Source organism: Triturus cristatus, chromosome 2_2 (assembly GCF_964204655.1).
Source record: "Triturus cristatus chromosome 2_2, aTriCri1.1, whole genome shotgun sequence".
Taxonomy (NCBI): Eukaryota; Metazoa; Chordata; class Amphibia; order Caudata; family Salamandridae; genus Triturus; species Triturus cristatus.
In genome coordinates, this window is record NC_140582.1 from 758,250,882 (window position 1) to 758,268,634 (window position 17,753).

At 43.0% G+C, this 17,753-nt stretch overlaps 1 protein-coding gene across 7 annotated transcripts in view; it reads right to left on the reverse strand.

Annotated features, from left to right (window-relative positions):
• The window catches only part of MICU3 (mitochondrial calcium uptake 3), a 547,440-nt gene that overhangs the window by 192,028 nt on the left and 337,659 nt on the right, over positions 1-17,753 (reverse strand). For 4 of the 7 annotated variants that reach the window (XM_085642030.1, XM_085642027.1, XM_085642028.1 and 1 more), the window contains exons 7-8: positions 16,290-16,361; positions 366-404 (exon numbers count right to left, since the gene is read on the reverse strand). In XM_085642030.1, coding sequence (XP_085498156.1) covers positions 366-404; positions 16,290-16,361 — 111 coding nt within the window. The remainder of the gene's footprint in view (positions 1-365; positions 405-16,289; positions 16,362-17,753) is intronic. The other 3 variants (XM_085642029.1, XM_085642031.1, XM_085642026.1) reach the window with 1 other exon arrangement.

Sequence of the window (17,753 nt, forward strand, 5' to 3'; positions counted from 1 at the left end):
AAGAAAATTAGTAGGGCTTTAGTTTAATTTAACCAGAACATAAATAACACAATTTCATTTTTAGGCGCATTGCTGCCTAGAAAAGTAATCAGTTTTTTAGTTAACCGTACTAATTAAAGAATAATTGTTGTTGAATTAGTCATTTTGAAAGGTACTTTATTCTAAATCAGTAGTGAAATAGGTTTTTGACCAGAACCATGCAGAATATAAGGACAGAAAATAGGGTACGTTTCAGAAAAACAGTTACATGTGAATTCAGACAACAAAGGGTATATTAAGTGTTAGAAAAAAACAAATATTACGCAATACAAATAAGTAAGATTTCATACAAAACAGGAAAGAAATACACAGTTAGAATTACATACACCATTAGTAGTTGCAAGGTATCCGTACAGTTGAAGACGCTTACATACAGCAAAAAGAGCCAATGAAGAGTCACATGCCAGAACGAAGTCACGGACAGCAGAAAAAAGAAAGACAACAAAATAGGTTAGGCAACAAACATTTTCACAATCTACCAACTCTTATATATACTAAACCATTCCAAACTATTTCCTTCAAATGAACAACTCCAAAACAGGGAATTGACATTAGATGCCTTAAAGAATAAAGGGCATAAATCCGGATATACACAAAAATAATAATAAGAAAATGTTGGAAAGATAAGTGTCTTGGATTTACTGCTATAATTTGCAGAGACTTTACTTTTATGAATTAAAAAATGTATGAAAATCTAAACCAATTGTAGATTTCCATGCATAAATCTCCTCCAAGCTACTTACTCCAGCTGATATAAACTGAGTGTACAGAATGCATTTGTAAGAGTGGAGATCTGTATTTTTTTTAAACCTTTTTCTCCACAACATTTTCCAGGTGTTGTTAACTAACTCCCTGCCCTTAAACTCCATGGAATATGGCAGTGTTCCCTTACGTACCCTGGAAAAGCAATTACTCGTCCCTTTTGTGGAAACAGTTTTGGTGGAAAACTAGCTGTACAATGTTCCATTTAGCAACAAAGTTACAGGTTTGTGGGTGTTCATTGCACTTTGCACGGTCCCAACATTCTCTCTTTCAAGCTACAATTTATACATTCCCATTTGGCCCTGCAAAAAAGCTACAGTACTAGTATATTGCTTGCCACAGTAAGTTCCATGCACAGGTGTGAACATCCATTAATCTATAAATCAGCATCACAGTATGCAAGCATATAAATCACATTTTGCCCAAAAAATATAGTGAATTTTACCTATGGTCTTAGGAAATGTATTGAAAGACCCATCAATTAAAGCAGCCATTCCATAGTATTATTTCTCATTTTTCAAATAAGACAATTTAGGTAAATTTTTCACAAACTTCTCAACAATGATGCTGTTAAGAAAAGGCTAAAGAAAAACAATGTTCATAACTAAACAAGATTCCAGTATTTAAAAAAAAATATACAAGCACATGTTCATTCATTTGTGAAGGTGAAAAATAGAGACAGTTCTAATATGCAGTTCTATTAAAAAATGTAAATGTGCAAATTATGTTCCAAATTATTCTTCCTAGATTTCCCCTGCCAATGTGCATCAGAACCAGTGAGACAAATTCACATCACACTTAGTTGTAAGCTTCCAACTAAAATGAAACAGGGCTACTTTACCTAACAAATGGGTATCTACAACAGCCCATAGATTGTGTAAGATTATCCAACACAAGTAGAAGAATAAGAGCACTTTGTGAAATGACTAGATATCCCAATTTTAGGGTGAAACACCTATTAAGAATTTTTATATAGCGCTGGCCAGACCCGAGGGTATCGGTCATAGAGTGGAACGTGGGTGAAGGAGTCAGGGTTAGCAAGCGTGGCCCAACTTAATAAGCAAGGAAGTTTAAATAACCTATTAGAAACTACTAAAAAAGGATACAGCCCACAAATTCCTAAACCAAATTTGTTCATAACACTGGACACGTGATTTGGTAAGAAAGCTCAGGAAATAGTAATTGTGCCTGTTTGCTATGTATCCAGAGTGTGTGTGGACCTAGAAGGGTCATAAATAGATAAACAAGTGGTTGTTGGGTGGAACATACAGGTTCATACATAACTTTGTGTTAATGGTTGTCGGTTCCTTGTAGACCAAAAGGCTTATGGATTGTGACTTTCTCTTTAAGTACTTTTTTAACAGCTCAAGCATGGCAGTGCTCTTAAGGTCAGGGAGATGTCATTCCAATGTAGCCCTTAAGGTCAGTGAATGCATGGAACTATAAGGCTGAGCCTGGCTTGGGAACTTAGGAATGGTAAGGATGTACTGAATTACTGTGCATAGTGAGCGGGATAGAGCATGTAGGGGGGTTGTTCACAACAGGGGGAAGAATATGAACTGATTCGTAGAAATAGGCGAGAAGATGAACATGATCTGTTCAGGGCTGAACACCGTTGCTCTTTGCAGTGGTAAGATGTGAGGGAGGACCAGGACTGATGGAAACTCAAGTGTGTGGCAAAGCTAATGGCCTTTCCAGGATCCAGGAGGCCAGCAAGGAAGCCATTGAGTAGGCCAGTTTTGAAAATGACAATCAAGTTGGCCAGGTTCTTGACAGTTAGACAACCATGCAAACCGATCCCACAGATGTTTTGAAGTTGAAAGACTGTCTGTTGCAGTGGAGGTGACCACGCTGGGTCAACTTCCATGGGATCAAAAGTAACACAAAGTATATAGCAGCCTAAAACAGAATAGTGATAGAACTTTAATTTCATAATAGTGAAATATATTTGATAAACCTATAAAAAGACTGTCTTATCAGTATGACTTTCAAATGTATGGTTGGTTGCCTTTAACATCCCACAAATATAGTGGGTATATTTGTTTTAGGGTTTTTGCTCTCCATTCTCTACAAGACAGCAATCAAGAAAGTGGGTTTGATATTGATATTTTCCATCTCATCATTGAAGCTATTCCTCTGCCCGCTCACATTTTATGCTTGAGATTCCAGAACATTTGTATAGTGGAAAGCAGAGGCTACAGATTGTGTTTTACATGTATGTAGGGAAGACCAAGAACTAGATTAGTAATCTTTGGAGAGAAATACCCAGATATAACACTACTGTTTTTGATATCCTACTAAAAAATGGCGAGTAGGAGACAGTAAGTGGGATGGAGATCCAGTCGGTAAACATGCTCATTCCAGGATTATCCCCTAGATACAAAGGTAGAAAAGGTTTCTTCTCTAGACTTTACAAACCAAGCATGCTGCTCTTGAATCCTCACTTTCAGAAAAATGTATACTGGCTAGAGAAAATACTGTAGAAGCCCCTAGAAACAGGCCAGAAATTAAATTAGCAGATTCTCCCTAGCAAATCAACTACCTGATTATTATATAAGGAGTACTCCTCAGATGATATTTGGTGTTAACTGTGGTGGATAAATAAAGGCGCATGAATGTGTGGTGTCAGAGGAATATTTTTCACATTCGGTGTTTACTTCACAAGACACCATTATTGAGAAATAAGTGCCGGATGTAATGTATGAAATAACCTCAACCGTGTGTACTTCAGACCACATTGCTGTCCCTAATGTTTTGTTCAATGTGCCACAATAAAGAAAAACCAACATTATGCAAATCAACTTTGGCCTCATCAGAAGGGTAACATTACCTACTGTACTGCTGGTCCATTACCTACTGTACTGCTGGTCCAAGTCTCCTAAGTAGGGGATCCTAAGCAATTTCAGACATGCATGAGGTTTTTGGAGCCACAGTGATGTGCTGCTGAAATCCTATAGTTACAGGACCAGATCATTACATTGGGCTGAATCTAAAATGCAGATATGGCACACTATAAAAGTTGTCTGAACCGGTCGGTCTTCATCATGAGAGGATAGTGATCACATTGACTTGGAGTCTTCAAAGTTGTCCCAAAAATCATTCTCCGATAAACATGGAAGGAAAATGTCCATACCGCGTATTGGATGTTGTTGGCTCTCCAAAGACCAAACAGGTTTTAGAAAGTGAACTATTACCGTCACATGCTTAGGAGTCAGGGTCTCATCTTGTCCTCATAATTCTGAGAACAGGCAACGGCATGCTTTTTCATACGGGAGGATGTAAAGAAGATTTTTTACTGAAAGAAATGTAGTATTTCAAAATACATTAATCTATGCTCATATTTCCAATGCAGAAAATAGCATTTTGTATTCTGTCTGCTTACAAACTGAAATAAAATAGGTCTGATTACATAATATTCCTCAACTTTAAGTTATACTGTTAACCAATACAGATATCTATATTATACTGCAGTAACCCCACTGTAAATTCATCAAAACCCCTTATATAGCTTTCAGATGTTGGCCTAAACCTACTAGCGTTAAGATGCTTGACAACATGGATGCAAAGAAAACATCTCTGCACTCCATGGGGACTATCACTCTGCATTACAGGATTTTGTTGCGCTGATGAACCACACCTCTCTCACCTAACACACGATTCCAAGGTAAAATAAAATGGAACGTGCCATTTGACATTCCCATGTACAATGAAGTGGACTTTCTGATGTTTCCCTTGAGACCGAAAGTCCCCCTCAAAGGTGGAAACTGTGGAAGGCAGAGAAGTTTGAGTAACTGAACCAATTTGGCCATTACTGTTTGCCAAGGATAAATACTCCTCTTACCCAGTTTTTCAACGTTGTGAATCACCTTTTGAACAAGTAGTCATTAAGAGATTGAAGGAACCAGGTAATGTTCACATACACAAGTAAAAGCATTTCACTCTATAGATAGCAAAAATGTCAAGAAAGCAAAGTAGATGTACATACAATGACATAGTGCAGCCTGTTTGCTTGAGACCATGTACACTGGACTCAAAGAGTCTACTCAACTACTCGCCCATTTACATACCAATCACAGGCAATGTAAATGGGATGGTCTAAAACTAGAAAGGATGCCTAGCAGTACAATGCTGTTCTTGATGGGGGTCAATACTATAGCTTCTTGTCTTACTGTCTTCACCACTATATTTAGAAAGGAGAAAGAGCTCATCTCGTGTCTCATCGCTCTAGATATAGCTGTGAATTCTGAACATTTGTGTGGCATTCTTAACAACGTGGGTTCAATCTGTTTTGAATGATGGGGACATGTATTCACTAAATGGATTCCCAAGATGTGTGCAAGTAAGCGGCTCTAATTAAACAAGATACCTTCTGGCAGAGAAAAACCTTCCACATTTCTATATTTAATACAGTTTCTCGGGAAAAGCTATGGTAGCCAAATGCCAGATAATTACCCTGACAAAATGGAACAAAACTGAAACAGGAATAGAGGAGTTCTGTTTGCTAGAAACATCGGTTAATTTACCTTTGCACTTTACTTTCGGACTATCCTAGCCATATATGTAGCCAAATATTTATAACATATCCTGTGTTTACAAAGAACTCAATGCCTAGGAAAAAATAAATGGAGAAGGAACATCTTCCCTTCTTAGTTAGAGTGTGTTTATAATGATTTATGACCCTGGTATATCATAGCCTACTAGCACAAAACACCTGATTTTTAAAAGAAAATCCTTTTCAGATGCTGGTCACCCTTCCCCACGCTCCATGTTTCACAAGGAATACAAAAATTCCTTATGGCTGGGAAAAGGAGAGGTCTGTTACCCTGATAGACAGGACAATTTGAGAAAATGATCCAGTTAGAAAGTAGATTTTTCCAGTGCCTTGACATGACTGACATGCAGGATATATTGAATCAAACACAACAGCATGTTTCTTTACCCTACAGCAAACTTTTAAGGATCCAGCATATTTGCAAATGTAAAAATCATTTCTTTAAGGAGGCTCAAACACTGGCAGATGAACTACTAAGAAGGGATTGCCCCAAACGACTGATCAGAGCATCCCTTAAAAGAGCCTGGTACTGCCTAAGAGAATCTCTATTGGTCCCCAAATCTAAAGAAAAACGAAGAGAATGATACGAGTAATGGTATTTTCTTCAGTCTCTAATATTGTTATGAAAAGTATAAAAAAGCACTGGCATATCCTAAGAACAGGAGATCGTGCTTTGGAGACACAGATGCTTGCCAATAACTTGGAAGACGACATAGGCCGTATGACACAGAAAATTAAGATTCGAATCTGCCAAAATGCAGAAAACTCTAATGCAACACCCTTTTTGTTCATCCTGTTGAGCACTGTTCGGCAATTCTAGGTCAGGACCGGAGGCGAGGATTATGCTATTCTTTCTCCACTTTATTGAATAGCAGCCATTTCAAAACCACAAAACCAAACTACTATTCCCATGCAACATAGGGAATACAGAAGAAAACAATAGAGTGTCCACAGGTAGAGCGTCCTCTCCTCTGCACCAATCACAGGCTCCGTTATGGATATAGTCCTCTGTTACTCTCCATTCCCCCTCTTTCTTCGCTGCTTGCAGCCAGATAAGTTCTATTTTTTAATATCTCTTGATTCTATGTTGGTTTTATCTGCTTTTGAATTGATATGCTTATGTTGATTCATGGTATTGTTTAAGGAGACAGATTCTCCGACTTTCATGTCTTTATGCTGTTCTAGCAGCGGTGACTGATTTTGTGTCTTTGTTCCTCTGTGGACGCTTGGTTATCTTGGTGCCGATTGCGAGGTGTATTTTCCTTTAAGTGCCTCAGGGCGAGACGCGCGCCGGTATTTTATCGACGCGTGTCTCGCTTTTTTCCCCGATTCGGACGAATTCCTTATTTCGCTCTTGAAGCGAGTCCACCGCTACTCGGTGGACTCGCGGTCAGCCGTGGGAGCGTTCCTCCCTAACGGCTGCGCAGTTGGTGCGGCTCGCGGTGCCCTTGTTGGCCGCTAGAGGGCGCGCGTGTGCGCGCTCCTCGTCCGACGTGCATGCCCGAGATTCCGCGCATTTTGCGCGTTGTTTGATCTCGGGAAGGCATCGTCGGACTGGAGCCTGGACCGGCCACGACACCGTTTCACGGTCTGTTGCTGCCTTTAGGCAGAATTGCATTGGAACGCCCCTGACAGCTTGATCATCCGCTGAGGGGTCTGTATTAGGCCTATATATAGAACGCTCTTGGGAGTCGGTATTGCAGGTTTTTCCTGCTGGGCCCATATTTGGCAGGTCGCCCTTGATATATATATATATATATATATAATTGCACCAGGGCTGTTGGGCCAGGGCTGTGTCCCGATTGCAAGCGCTGCTTGCCTGAAGTGTAGGCTGTCACCCAGCCCCCCACATTGAGGTTGGCCTCATACTTTGTGCTCTTTGCGGGGCTATATATATATATATATATATTGTTCCTAGCGCTGGCTATGTAGTCCTATGAGGACGAGGCTTATCAGGAGGGCCAGTGGGAGGAGGACCCACTCGCCACACTGCCGTGGGACGATGACTTCTACGATGTGGTAGATGCGTCTATCTTCAAAGCAGTTGAGCAGGCTATGGGACCCCTTGAGGATCGCCTCTCCCAGAGAATTGAACAGGCCTGTGATAGATTGGCCAGAGTGACGCAAGCCGTCCCCGCCTCGCGCACTTCTAGTGCTGCCCCAGTTGATTCTCAACCTCCGCCGGCGAAACGCCCCAGGGAGGCAGGAGTAGACGTTGACGCCTTTTCGCGCTTAAAGCAGGCTTTCTTGGCAAGTAACCCCATTCCATCTACGCCCGGCATTCCCGGGGATCCCGATCAAGGGGATGATGACAATGTTGCGGGCCCTTCACGTCATGACCATTCTGCAGATTCTGCGCCTGATCCCAATGAGGGAAATCTTTGCGCAGATATGCTGAATCCTGCAGACATCCTGCATCCGAGGTCTTCAGAATGAGCGCCCTCTGACAAGGTTGCGCTTTATGTTGCCAATCATATTCGCCAGCCTTTAGAGGCATCAGTGCGGAATTGTCTCAGGGCAGAGTGCCCTCGGCCCTCTCTGGCGGGCAAAGTGGCGGCTACCCCCGACGTCGACCCGCGTATGGCGACTTTTCTACAGAAGTTTGTTAAAGACCCGAAGAAGGGCATTGACAGATCTTGGCGGGCTTGCCAAGACAGGCTTTTGGATGCCCTGGGGCCCATCACCAAAATCCTGGATATGGCGGAGGAGGCCAAAGCCTCCGGATCGTTGATCTCCCTTGAACATCTCTCCTCCTGGGCTCAACGTGTCGTGGTGTTTCTGGGCAATGCCAATTGCGCCATTTCGACTGAACGGCGCAGATCCCTTCTCATCAAAGTGGATCCTAAGTTGGGAGACTTGGCGGATTCAGAAGCAGGCCCGGTGGCCCAAGGGGGCCTCTTCGGGGAGCCCTTTATGAAAGAACTTGGCCGCTTCGTCAACACCTTCACATCTCTTGACAGAGCACAATCCTCAATCAAGAAGGTGTTTCGCCCTCGGGTTTTCCGAGGGGCCGGGCGAGGCATGGCCCGCTCGTCTGGCCGTCCTAATCAACAGAGAGGACAAGGCTCCAACCAAGGGCAGTATCAGGACCAAGCCCGATTTGGTAACTTTTACCCTACAAGAGGACGTCGAGGACGGAACAGAGGTGGTAGAGGCGGAGGCGCCTCCAACTCCAATTCCTCCGGTGAGTGTTCTCCCTTCTTCCCTTCTAAGGGTAGGGGGCCGTCTGGCTCATTTTTTCCCGGCATGGGCTTCTCTCACGGGGGATGCATGGGTTCTCCAAACTGTGCAGGGGTTTCACATAGAGTTTCTCGGGGATCCCTTCCAACCGTTCCCTCCACGGCCGCTCACGGTCTCCGCTGCAGACGCCGCGCTAGTCGATCAAGAGGTGCGTTCCCTGCTGACCAAAGGGGCGGTGGTGGAAACCCTACCCCATCCCAACGGTTTTATCAGCAACCTGTTTGTCGTAGACAAGGCGGACGGGGGTCAGCGTCCCGTTATCAATTTGCGGGAATTCAACGAGTGGCTGGTTTACCGCCACTTCAAGATGGAGGGTATCCATCTTCTTCGCGATCTGCCCAGGCCGAACGACTGGCTGGTGCGTCTCGACCTCAAGGATGCGTATCTGACGGTTCCCATTTTTCCTCCTCACCGGAGGTTCCTTCAATTTCTCTGGCAGGGCACCACCTACGAATCTGCCACCCTTCCCTTCGGTCTGTCCTCCGCCCCTTGGTGCTTCACCAAGGTTCTCCGTCCAGTCGTCGAACGGCTGCGGGCGTCCGGCATACGCCTCATTGTTTACTTGGACGACATCCTGCTGATGGCGCAGTGTCCTTCAATCTTTACTCGCCAGCTCCAGTCGGCGGTCAATCTGCTACAGAGTCTAGGCTTCGTGATCAACGAAGCAAAGTCTACGCTAATTCCGTCCCAGACAGTTGTCTTCCTGGGTTTCTCGGCCGACTCCGTAGCGGCGACTCTCAGTCTTCCCTCCCGCAAGTTGGCGAAGATTCGTCACGAGCTCAGGCGGGCGCTAACACAGCAGCATCTATCTCTCAGGCAGTTGGCCTGCCTTGTAGGGTTGCTGTTGGCGTCAATTCAGGCCATATTTCCGGGCCCACTCCATTACAGGGCCCTGCAGCGCCTCAAGGCCTATCATCTTCGCAAAGGCTGCTCCTACTCTCGGAAGGTGCCCCTTTCGGCAGAGGCCAGAGAAGAGATTCAGTGGTGGCTCGCCAATATGGAGGCCTGGAATGGGCGGGCTATTTTCGGTTCCGCCCCAGAGATCATTATCGAATCCGATGCCAGCAGGTCCGGTTGGGGCGCACGCTGCGGCGAGTTCACGACGGGCGGTGTGTGGTCATCCTTTGCGATCCAATGCTGGACCAAGGACTCTGTCCGGTCTTGCGTACTACTGAAGATGGACAATGTATCAGCAGTCCGGTACATCAACCATCTCGGGGGCACGAGGTCCAGAGCGCTCTCGGACATGGCGGCGAGCTTTTGGCAGTATTGCCTGGATCACCACGTGTCTGTGACAGCGGAATACTTACCGGGTCAGGACAACCGAGTGGCGGATTTTCAGTCTCGTCATTTTTACGACGGGAGTCTGTGGAAGCTGCATCCAGGAGTTTTTTCGGACCTCCAGAGCATCTGGGGCCCATTCTCAGTCGACCTGTTTGCCTCCCGGTTGGACCATCAACTTCCCCGGTTCTTCAGTTGGAGACCGGATCCCCTAGCGGCACAAACCGATGCTTTTCTTCAGAATTGGGGAAGCGAGCGGGGCTACGCTTTTCCCCCGTTTGCGATGCTGATCAGGGTCTCAGCTCAAGTCCGTCGCCAGAATGCGGACGTGGTCCTAGTCTCTCCAATTTGGAGATCTCAAGTCTGGTTTCCGGTTCTTCTGGAACTTTCTTGGGATTTTCCAATCCCACTCCTCCACTTTCCGACTCTTCTGCTCGGTCCGGACAACGTTGCTCATCCGCTGATAGCGCAGGGTTCACTCGCTCTCATGGCGTGGCGGATTACAGGGGACGCTGGGCGGGCCTTTTGGGAGCGGCTGAGAAGTTCATGTCAAAGGCATGGGCCGACAGCACTGTCAAGCGATACCGATCTTCTTGGAGGAGATGGTGTCGTTGGTGTATGCGACGGAGTCTCAATCCCGTGGCAACAGATGTAACCTCTATCTTGAATTTTTTAGCCAGCCTAGCGGAGGAGGGCTTGGCTTACAGAACTGTCAACACCTTTCGCTCTGCAATCTCAGCTGGTCATGCGGTGTTGGACGGTTCTCCGGTGGGCGAACATCCTTTGGTCTGCCGCCTTCTTCGGGGCATTCGCCTTTCTCTGCCTCCTGAGCCTCGTTATTCCAAACTCTGGGATGTGAATCAGGTTTTGAACTTGTTCCTTTCTTGGCAGCCTGACCAGTTCCTTTCGCGCAAGGAGCTATCGGCGAAACTGGCAATGCTTCTGTGCCTTATTTCCTGCAGACGAGTGTCTGATGTCAGGGCCTTGGATATCTGCAGCAGGGTCTTCTCTCCTACGGGAGTCACTTTCATGATTTGTCGAAGGACGAAATGTGGGACGAAATCCATCTCGTACCCTGCTTTTCCTGATGTTCCTAAGTTGTGTGTGGTCTCATGTCTCAAGGCCTACGAGGAGATGTCGGAAGAGTTTCGCCCGCCGGGCGAGCAGCAGTTGCTTATTGCGCTCAGGAAGCCTCATAGAGCAGTTTCTTCTCCCACCATTGCCCGCTGGGTGAGATGGGTGATGCAGGAAGCGGGGATTGACCTTCGAGCCTTTGGGGCTCACTCCGCTAGAGGAGCGATGGCCTCTAAGGCATTTGCCCTGGGAGCTCGTCTGGAAGACATTCTGAATGCAGCAGACTGGTCTTCAGACTCTACCTTTAAGCGGTTTTACTTCAAACCGGTTATTGATATGGCTCACTTGGTGGTGAGCAAGCTTTAAACGAGCATAATCCTCGCCTCCGGTCCTGACATAGAATGAAAATTTTCCTAGCTATCGTAACGGAAAGTTTCAATTCTATTCAGGACTCGGAGGCGAGGATTATCCCACCCAGGGCTCTCGTTCCTCTGCGATACCTTCCCACCCTCGTATTGGGGTAAGTAATCATTTTTCTCATCTGGTTTATTTTCTCGATTTGCTGTTGCTTGGTTGTATTGTTTCCCCCTACAGGTGAAACCTTAGCCATAGCTGCCGCTTATACTTTGTTTTGTTCCTCAGGAGATTCTGGGAAACAAGACTCTTGAACACCTACTGTCTGCCTGACCTACAGCGACGAAAGAGGGGGAATGGAGAGTAACAGAGGACTATATCCATAACGGAGCCTGTGATTGGTGCAGAGGAGAGGACGCTCTACCTGTGGACACTCTATTGTTTTCTTCTGTATTCCCTATGTTGCATGGGAATAGTAGTTTGGTTTTGTGGTTTTGAAATGGCTGCTATTCAATAAAGTGGAGAAAGAATAGCATAATCCTCACCTCCGAGTCCTTCATAGAATTGAAACTTTCCGTTACGATAGCTAGGAAAATTTTCATTCACCACACAAAAAATAACCTACACTGGCAGGTGATTTCCATCTTCTCAACAACCCCCAGAGGAGCCAGCAGCAATCAAATTATAATCAAGGAAGAACTGAAGTGAATACTTTGACTGAACACAATGAACTCTGGAATCAACTGGACGGTGGTCTGGACTACACTACTCTAACTCCTGCTAAACTAAGAATTTACCTTCCCTTACTCACATTAGGATTGTACATTCTTGTCGTGCTCCAGAAAGACTTCACATTTTCTCACTTTTCTTTTTCTTCACTTATTCAATCATTCAACCACATGAGTATGACATGATACTTTTTCTAGTACTTTCCTCCTGTTTGTATTATGTTTTTATTGTTTTCTCTGCTGGTGTATCTGTTCCCCTCCACTCTATACCAATAACGGAGTCTCTATTAAATCCCCATTGATTGTTTTTTTATGTTATCTTACGCTATTTTTTTAAATGACTCCTTTGTTCAATTTTCTCTGGTTACTCCATTAAACAAGAATTACTACCTCAACTTTGTTTTCCCATCCTGGCCTCTGTAACTGTAAGATGGTGGCCCATCTTCCTCCGTGGTATCGGAGTGCAGTCCTCTTTCTTTGTTTATCATTTATCATGGCTGTTACTATTTCACCATTTAACTGTGGTGTAATAACAGAGATGCCTCTTTCGCATATTGCTGGTTTCCCCTCTTGGGAGGAGGTCGACCGTGACCAAACGTGTCCTGCTGCAGTTTTATTTTGTTTCATTCTACTCTGGATGGTTCAGTTTTGTTACCTCCCTTGCGGGACTATTTTATTCACACCTGCCCCCCCCCAATCATGCTTCGCCTAGTAACAGAGACTTTTTTACCCATAGCATTTTGCCTTTATTCCTACTGCCCTTATCAGACCAGCACTTCAACCGAGCCAAAAAAACTCTACCCATTCCGGTATTTGTCTATGCTCCCGTGATTCCCCCTTCCTGGCAGTAATTTAACATGATGATTACTTCTTCCTCTTTTTGTTCGTAGATCACCCACAACACTTTTTTGGTGTCCACTGCATGAATGTGCCGAGTTTGTTACATGCTCTCAATTAAGTGGTTGCACAGTATGAAGGTTGACTGAATATAATGTGCCTGTGTATATCATTTTATTTATGTTTCCTTACTTTTTTTTCTCTGTTACACCTCCCCGCGTATTCCCCTTCCCAATTACATAGAGCGTCTTTCTGGCTCATATATTAGGAGCCCTGATGAGAATCCTGTCATCAATAGGGATTGAAAAGCGGTTGATGACAAATTAGGCAAACCCAATGAAAATCATATCTTAACTTGCTATCTGGGTCGTCTATTAAGATAGCTTTTTGATACCCAACTATTTCTCGATTATCACATGAATGTGTCAGTCTTCCGGGAAACGAGCACAGGCACTTTTGCACCTCACTGTACATTGTCACTTATTATTGGATGAAAATATGTAAATATATATGTTTATTTAATCATAAAAAATTATGACTATTGATTTGCATGACATTTTGTTGTTTTTAGGGACCGTTTTTTCTTCTTTTATGTCCTGCAGTAAGTCATGAACCATGCCAAGTTTCAAATGTGCCACTAGAGGAAGATTCATGCCACAGAAGACATCCCTAGGCCAGCAGACGCCCCATATAACTTCCTGGTCTTAGCTATTTTAGTAAACCACAATAAATAACACACAGCCACTTAACTGAGAGACGTACGAGGACACAATACCTGTAATGCTTAACTAATGGAATCAGTTTCTGATCTATGTTGGAAACTTTGAAACCATTTGGAAAGTCACCTGGGGAGACCGTAATGAGGCCATAATAATTGCACAATATGTGCTGTACAAATGACTATGACTTTATTTTAATTGAACATGTCCTTCCTTGTAGCATCCTCTTCATAAATAGTGAGGTTGATGTTGAACTACAAAGTCTGATGCCTAAAAATAAGTGTCAGTCCCCTAAAAAGATAGCATGTGGCCCCACCTGTAACCACCAGCTCAAATTATGCACTGGCAATGTTTATGCCGTAATATATTTGTGGTTTTATTAAGGGTCTGGTGCTTGTAGCATTGGTTCAGTAACAAAGAAGCACATGAAAAGCATAAAATTATGTCGAAAAATCAAGACCACCTAAGGTTTTTTTTTCCCTGAATAATCATTGACCAGATATTTCCGATGAGTTTAGTAGATGAACTAACGTTTACCTTGAATTTCGTTTACCAAGATCGCTGGTGTAGTGACAGAAATATGCAGAGTGAACATTGTAAAAAATTGAGATTTTTAAAATATATATCCGTAATAAATAATATTGCACACCTCATACTGCATTGAATATTTTCAGGGTGCCTCGTTTCCAATACAAATATTTCGTTATTAAGACTCCCAGAATTCTCAGAGTTATAAAATGAAATTTTATTATTAGAATAAAAACATGGAAACCGGTTGTCACGAAACGAGGGGGCAACACTAACGTGCAGCAAAATCTAAGAGTGGAAAGTACAAATGTTCCAGGGGTGGCTCCATTTAGAAGGTGAGTTTTAGGATGGACAGCGAAGAAGTGTTTGCCTAGGAATGCGCTAGCCAGAGTGGTTGCTTCAGTGAGTAAGCAGTAGCAGCAGAACAGCACTGCAGTAATCAACGATCTGGTGAGGAGCTCCATGTGGCAAGACCCAAACAAGCTGCCAAAGGTACAGAGGTGCCATAACATGGAGCCAAAGATGGCGAACTTTGTGATCAATAGGACACAGAGGCAGATGCATGGGGGTGTCGCGAGGAGGGCCAGAAGGGGTCACTGTTGTAGTCTTAAGTGCTGTATTTGAAAAACAAAGTAGATGATATGGGAAGATCTTTATATTTGTTCTTCAATGCTCCTAGATCAGGAATTTATGGAATATTGTGGGTAGTATTTAAAAGTTCTGTAGATTTAGATTTGTTGCTATTTAAAATAAAATAGGACTCGGAAACATAGATGCTACCATTTTACCATGAATAAATAAATGGGATTGAAAAACACCCTTGTTAAAGCAGTCACAGAGAAGTACTTATAGAATGAACAAGTAGCAAAATGCAGGTCTTAAAAGCTCGAATCTATAAATTGTTCTTTCAACTGCATTATGAAAACAGCATAAATAATCAAATAGTGCTCTAAAGTGCTTTTAATAGATTCAAATGCTTGAGTCAGTTTACGTTTTTATGTTTTGATTAACTCTGTTGACCGACAAATAGTGCTAGCTCAGTTAGGCACACACGTAGTAGGCCTGACGCTCTAAGAATGCTGCCCGGGCCTGGGTTTGCTCAAACCTCTTGAGGGAATTGTGGTACAATGTTATATAGAGTGAAAGTGAAAAAAGAATACTCTTGGAAGTGAGAGACAAACGAATTTCAACCCAATAAAACCTTATTTAATTTTAGTGTTTGAATCTAAACAAGCGTTCATGAAATGCATTGCCTGCTTTTCTAGATTAGTTATAAAAAGGAGGATCTGCAATCTTACAAGTCCCATTTTAGGTGTGAACACTGAAATTCAAATTGGCTCAAGATGAAACATGTGATTTTGAGTTAAGAACTGCGTGAAATGCCCAGTAAGTATTCAAGTAGGGAATGAGGCACGTTTGGGATAAAAGAGTTAAGCAAACTGAAATGGTGTATGTCAAATTAAAATAGTGGTCCTTCTAGTGTAAGTCCTAAGAAAGTGCTACTAAAACAGATCAAGCCTAATGCATGTTAGGGACAAGAAAGATTTGCTAAAGATTTCAGCTCTTTCTGTCCAAGGTTCAAAACCACGAGACTAAACTAGTTTATTGGTGAAATGAAGAGATCAAGTCAATAAAGAATTTCCTTATCTTCAGCTATGAATTCTTCCCTCCTAAACTGACATTCGTGCAGACTTGCCTGCGCAATTAAACCAAGGACACTTGTTGCATCCATCAACAGTTAAAGTGAATGAAAGAAGCCGGTTGCTGAGCAACAATATAAAAGTATCCTTCAATAACAACATCATCCTCATGATTGGCGACAAAAAAGAACACAATAACATTTTCATTAAGGAGGTACACAAACACACTCCTGACATTCCTAAGCATTGTAAGTAGCGGAAATCTATTATGCTAATAAGGTCCATGCACGAGCCTGTGGCAACGTCCAAGTTTTATCAGGATAGTTTGCACATGCACCATGGAAGCAGTGCAGTAAGAATTGCATCAATGCCATCTCAAACTTCCTGTGAAATTAATTTGAAGTTTAACTGATTGTCTCCTATTAAGAATAACATCCCAAAACGAAACTAAGGATTAGGCACCAGGATTAGGTAGCCACAAGCGTGTTGCTAAGTAATACACTACATGAAAATTAAAAGAAAAAGAATTTCTTACCAGTTGTGCGCATTTTTCTTCATCACCCTTTCTATCCTTCTTTTCGTTTTTTTTCCGGAATATCTCTTGCAACTGTGAAACAAAGTTCAAAGTTAGTAACAAAGAATATGGTAGTCTAGAAGAGGGTTGCTTTCTGATTCCTTGAATAAAATTATACATTTCACCAAAAATTACATTTATAATCTAAAGAGTTACATTTTTTATTTTTCAAACATTACTAAAAGAAATATAAAAAAATCACCAAAAAGTGAATTTGAAAGAAGAGTTGAATGAGGAGACTCATGGATGTTCATTATAGTGTAATCAGTGCGGCTGGTGACTTTTGAAAATAGTGAGGCAGAAAAATTTGGGAAGAGTGCCAAGCAGCAAGCAAGCCCGACTGCCAAAAGGGTGGTTTGCCCCCGGCAAAAGTTTGAAAACAGAGCGGACAAATGGTGCATTTTCAAGCAAATCTGAGAAAAACAAGAAGGTTCATAAAGCAATTGTAAAACTGTAGTTGTGACATCAATAAAGACATTTCATATGAGAATGACGTAGGTAGCTGCTTATTCAGTATAACATTGTCTTACAGCTTGAAAATCATCTTAAATTAGGCATCAGATGGCCATTTGCCACTAGTCATTATTCTTAAATTGGGAGAATAATGTTATCTCACAGTTTATATTACATTAAACGTTTGATTAGCATATTTTCCCCTTTTTTATAAAAATCAATGAATCCAAAATAGTTATGACAGCCATGTAAACGCTAAGAGCGGATATCCTACATTTAGGGTTAATAAACAAGAAACATGTATTGCTAAACAGACTATTAGACTCGAATTCAGCTGCCCTGGAAAAAAAAAAATCAACAAAACTTTTTTCTGCAAATATCACATAATTCTCACAAACTACATTCAAAGTACCATCAGATTGCTTGTCTAAGTGTAGTAGGTACAGTGAAACTTTAGGTCCAGATGTATGAGGGGCCCACTGCACACCAATGATCTCTGTATTCTAATTCTAACCATGGCAGCCGGGGGGGGGGGGGGGGGGGAGAGGGGCAGAGGCAAATTTGTCTTGTTTGCTTTAGTGCCCATGGCATCCTGGCTACACCACTAAAACACACAGCTGAAAAAATAGCCAACATTGCACATCAGGGCAGTGTTTAACTTGTAAGGACAATGTGCATAGGTGTTTGGCAAGGTATGGGAGACTGTGCATTTGCGCTCAGTGCAGTCAGTGTTTGTAGTAATATTAAACAAACCAACAGTACGAACCAATCCCCAAGACCATAAAATAGACCCACAAACAGCCCACACACTGACCTGTCAGACCAGCCCTTTTGGCACTGCCAAATTGCGCTATAGGCCAGTGCAACCCTGCCATCCTTTACAAGTGCAGGCCAGTTCCTTCCTACCCAGATGAGACATGCCTTTCTTCCGCCTGAGATCTTCCAACCCCTTCTGGCCCTACTGAGGGAAAG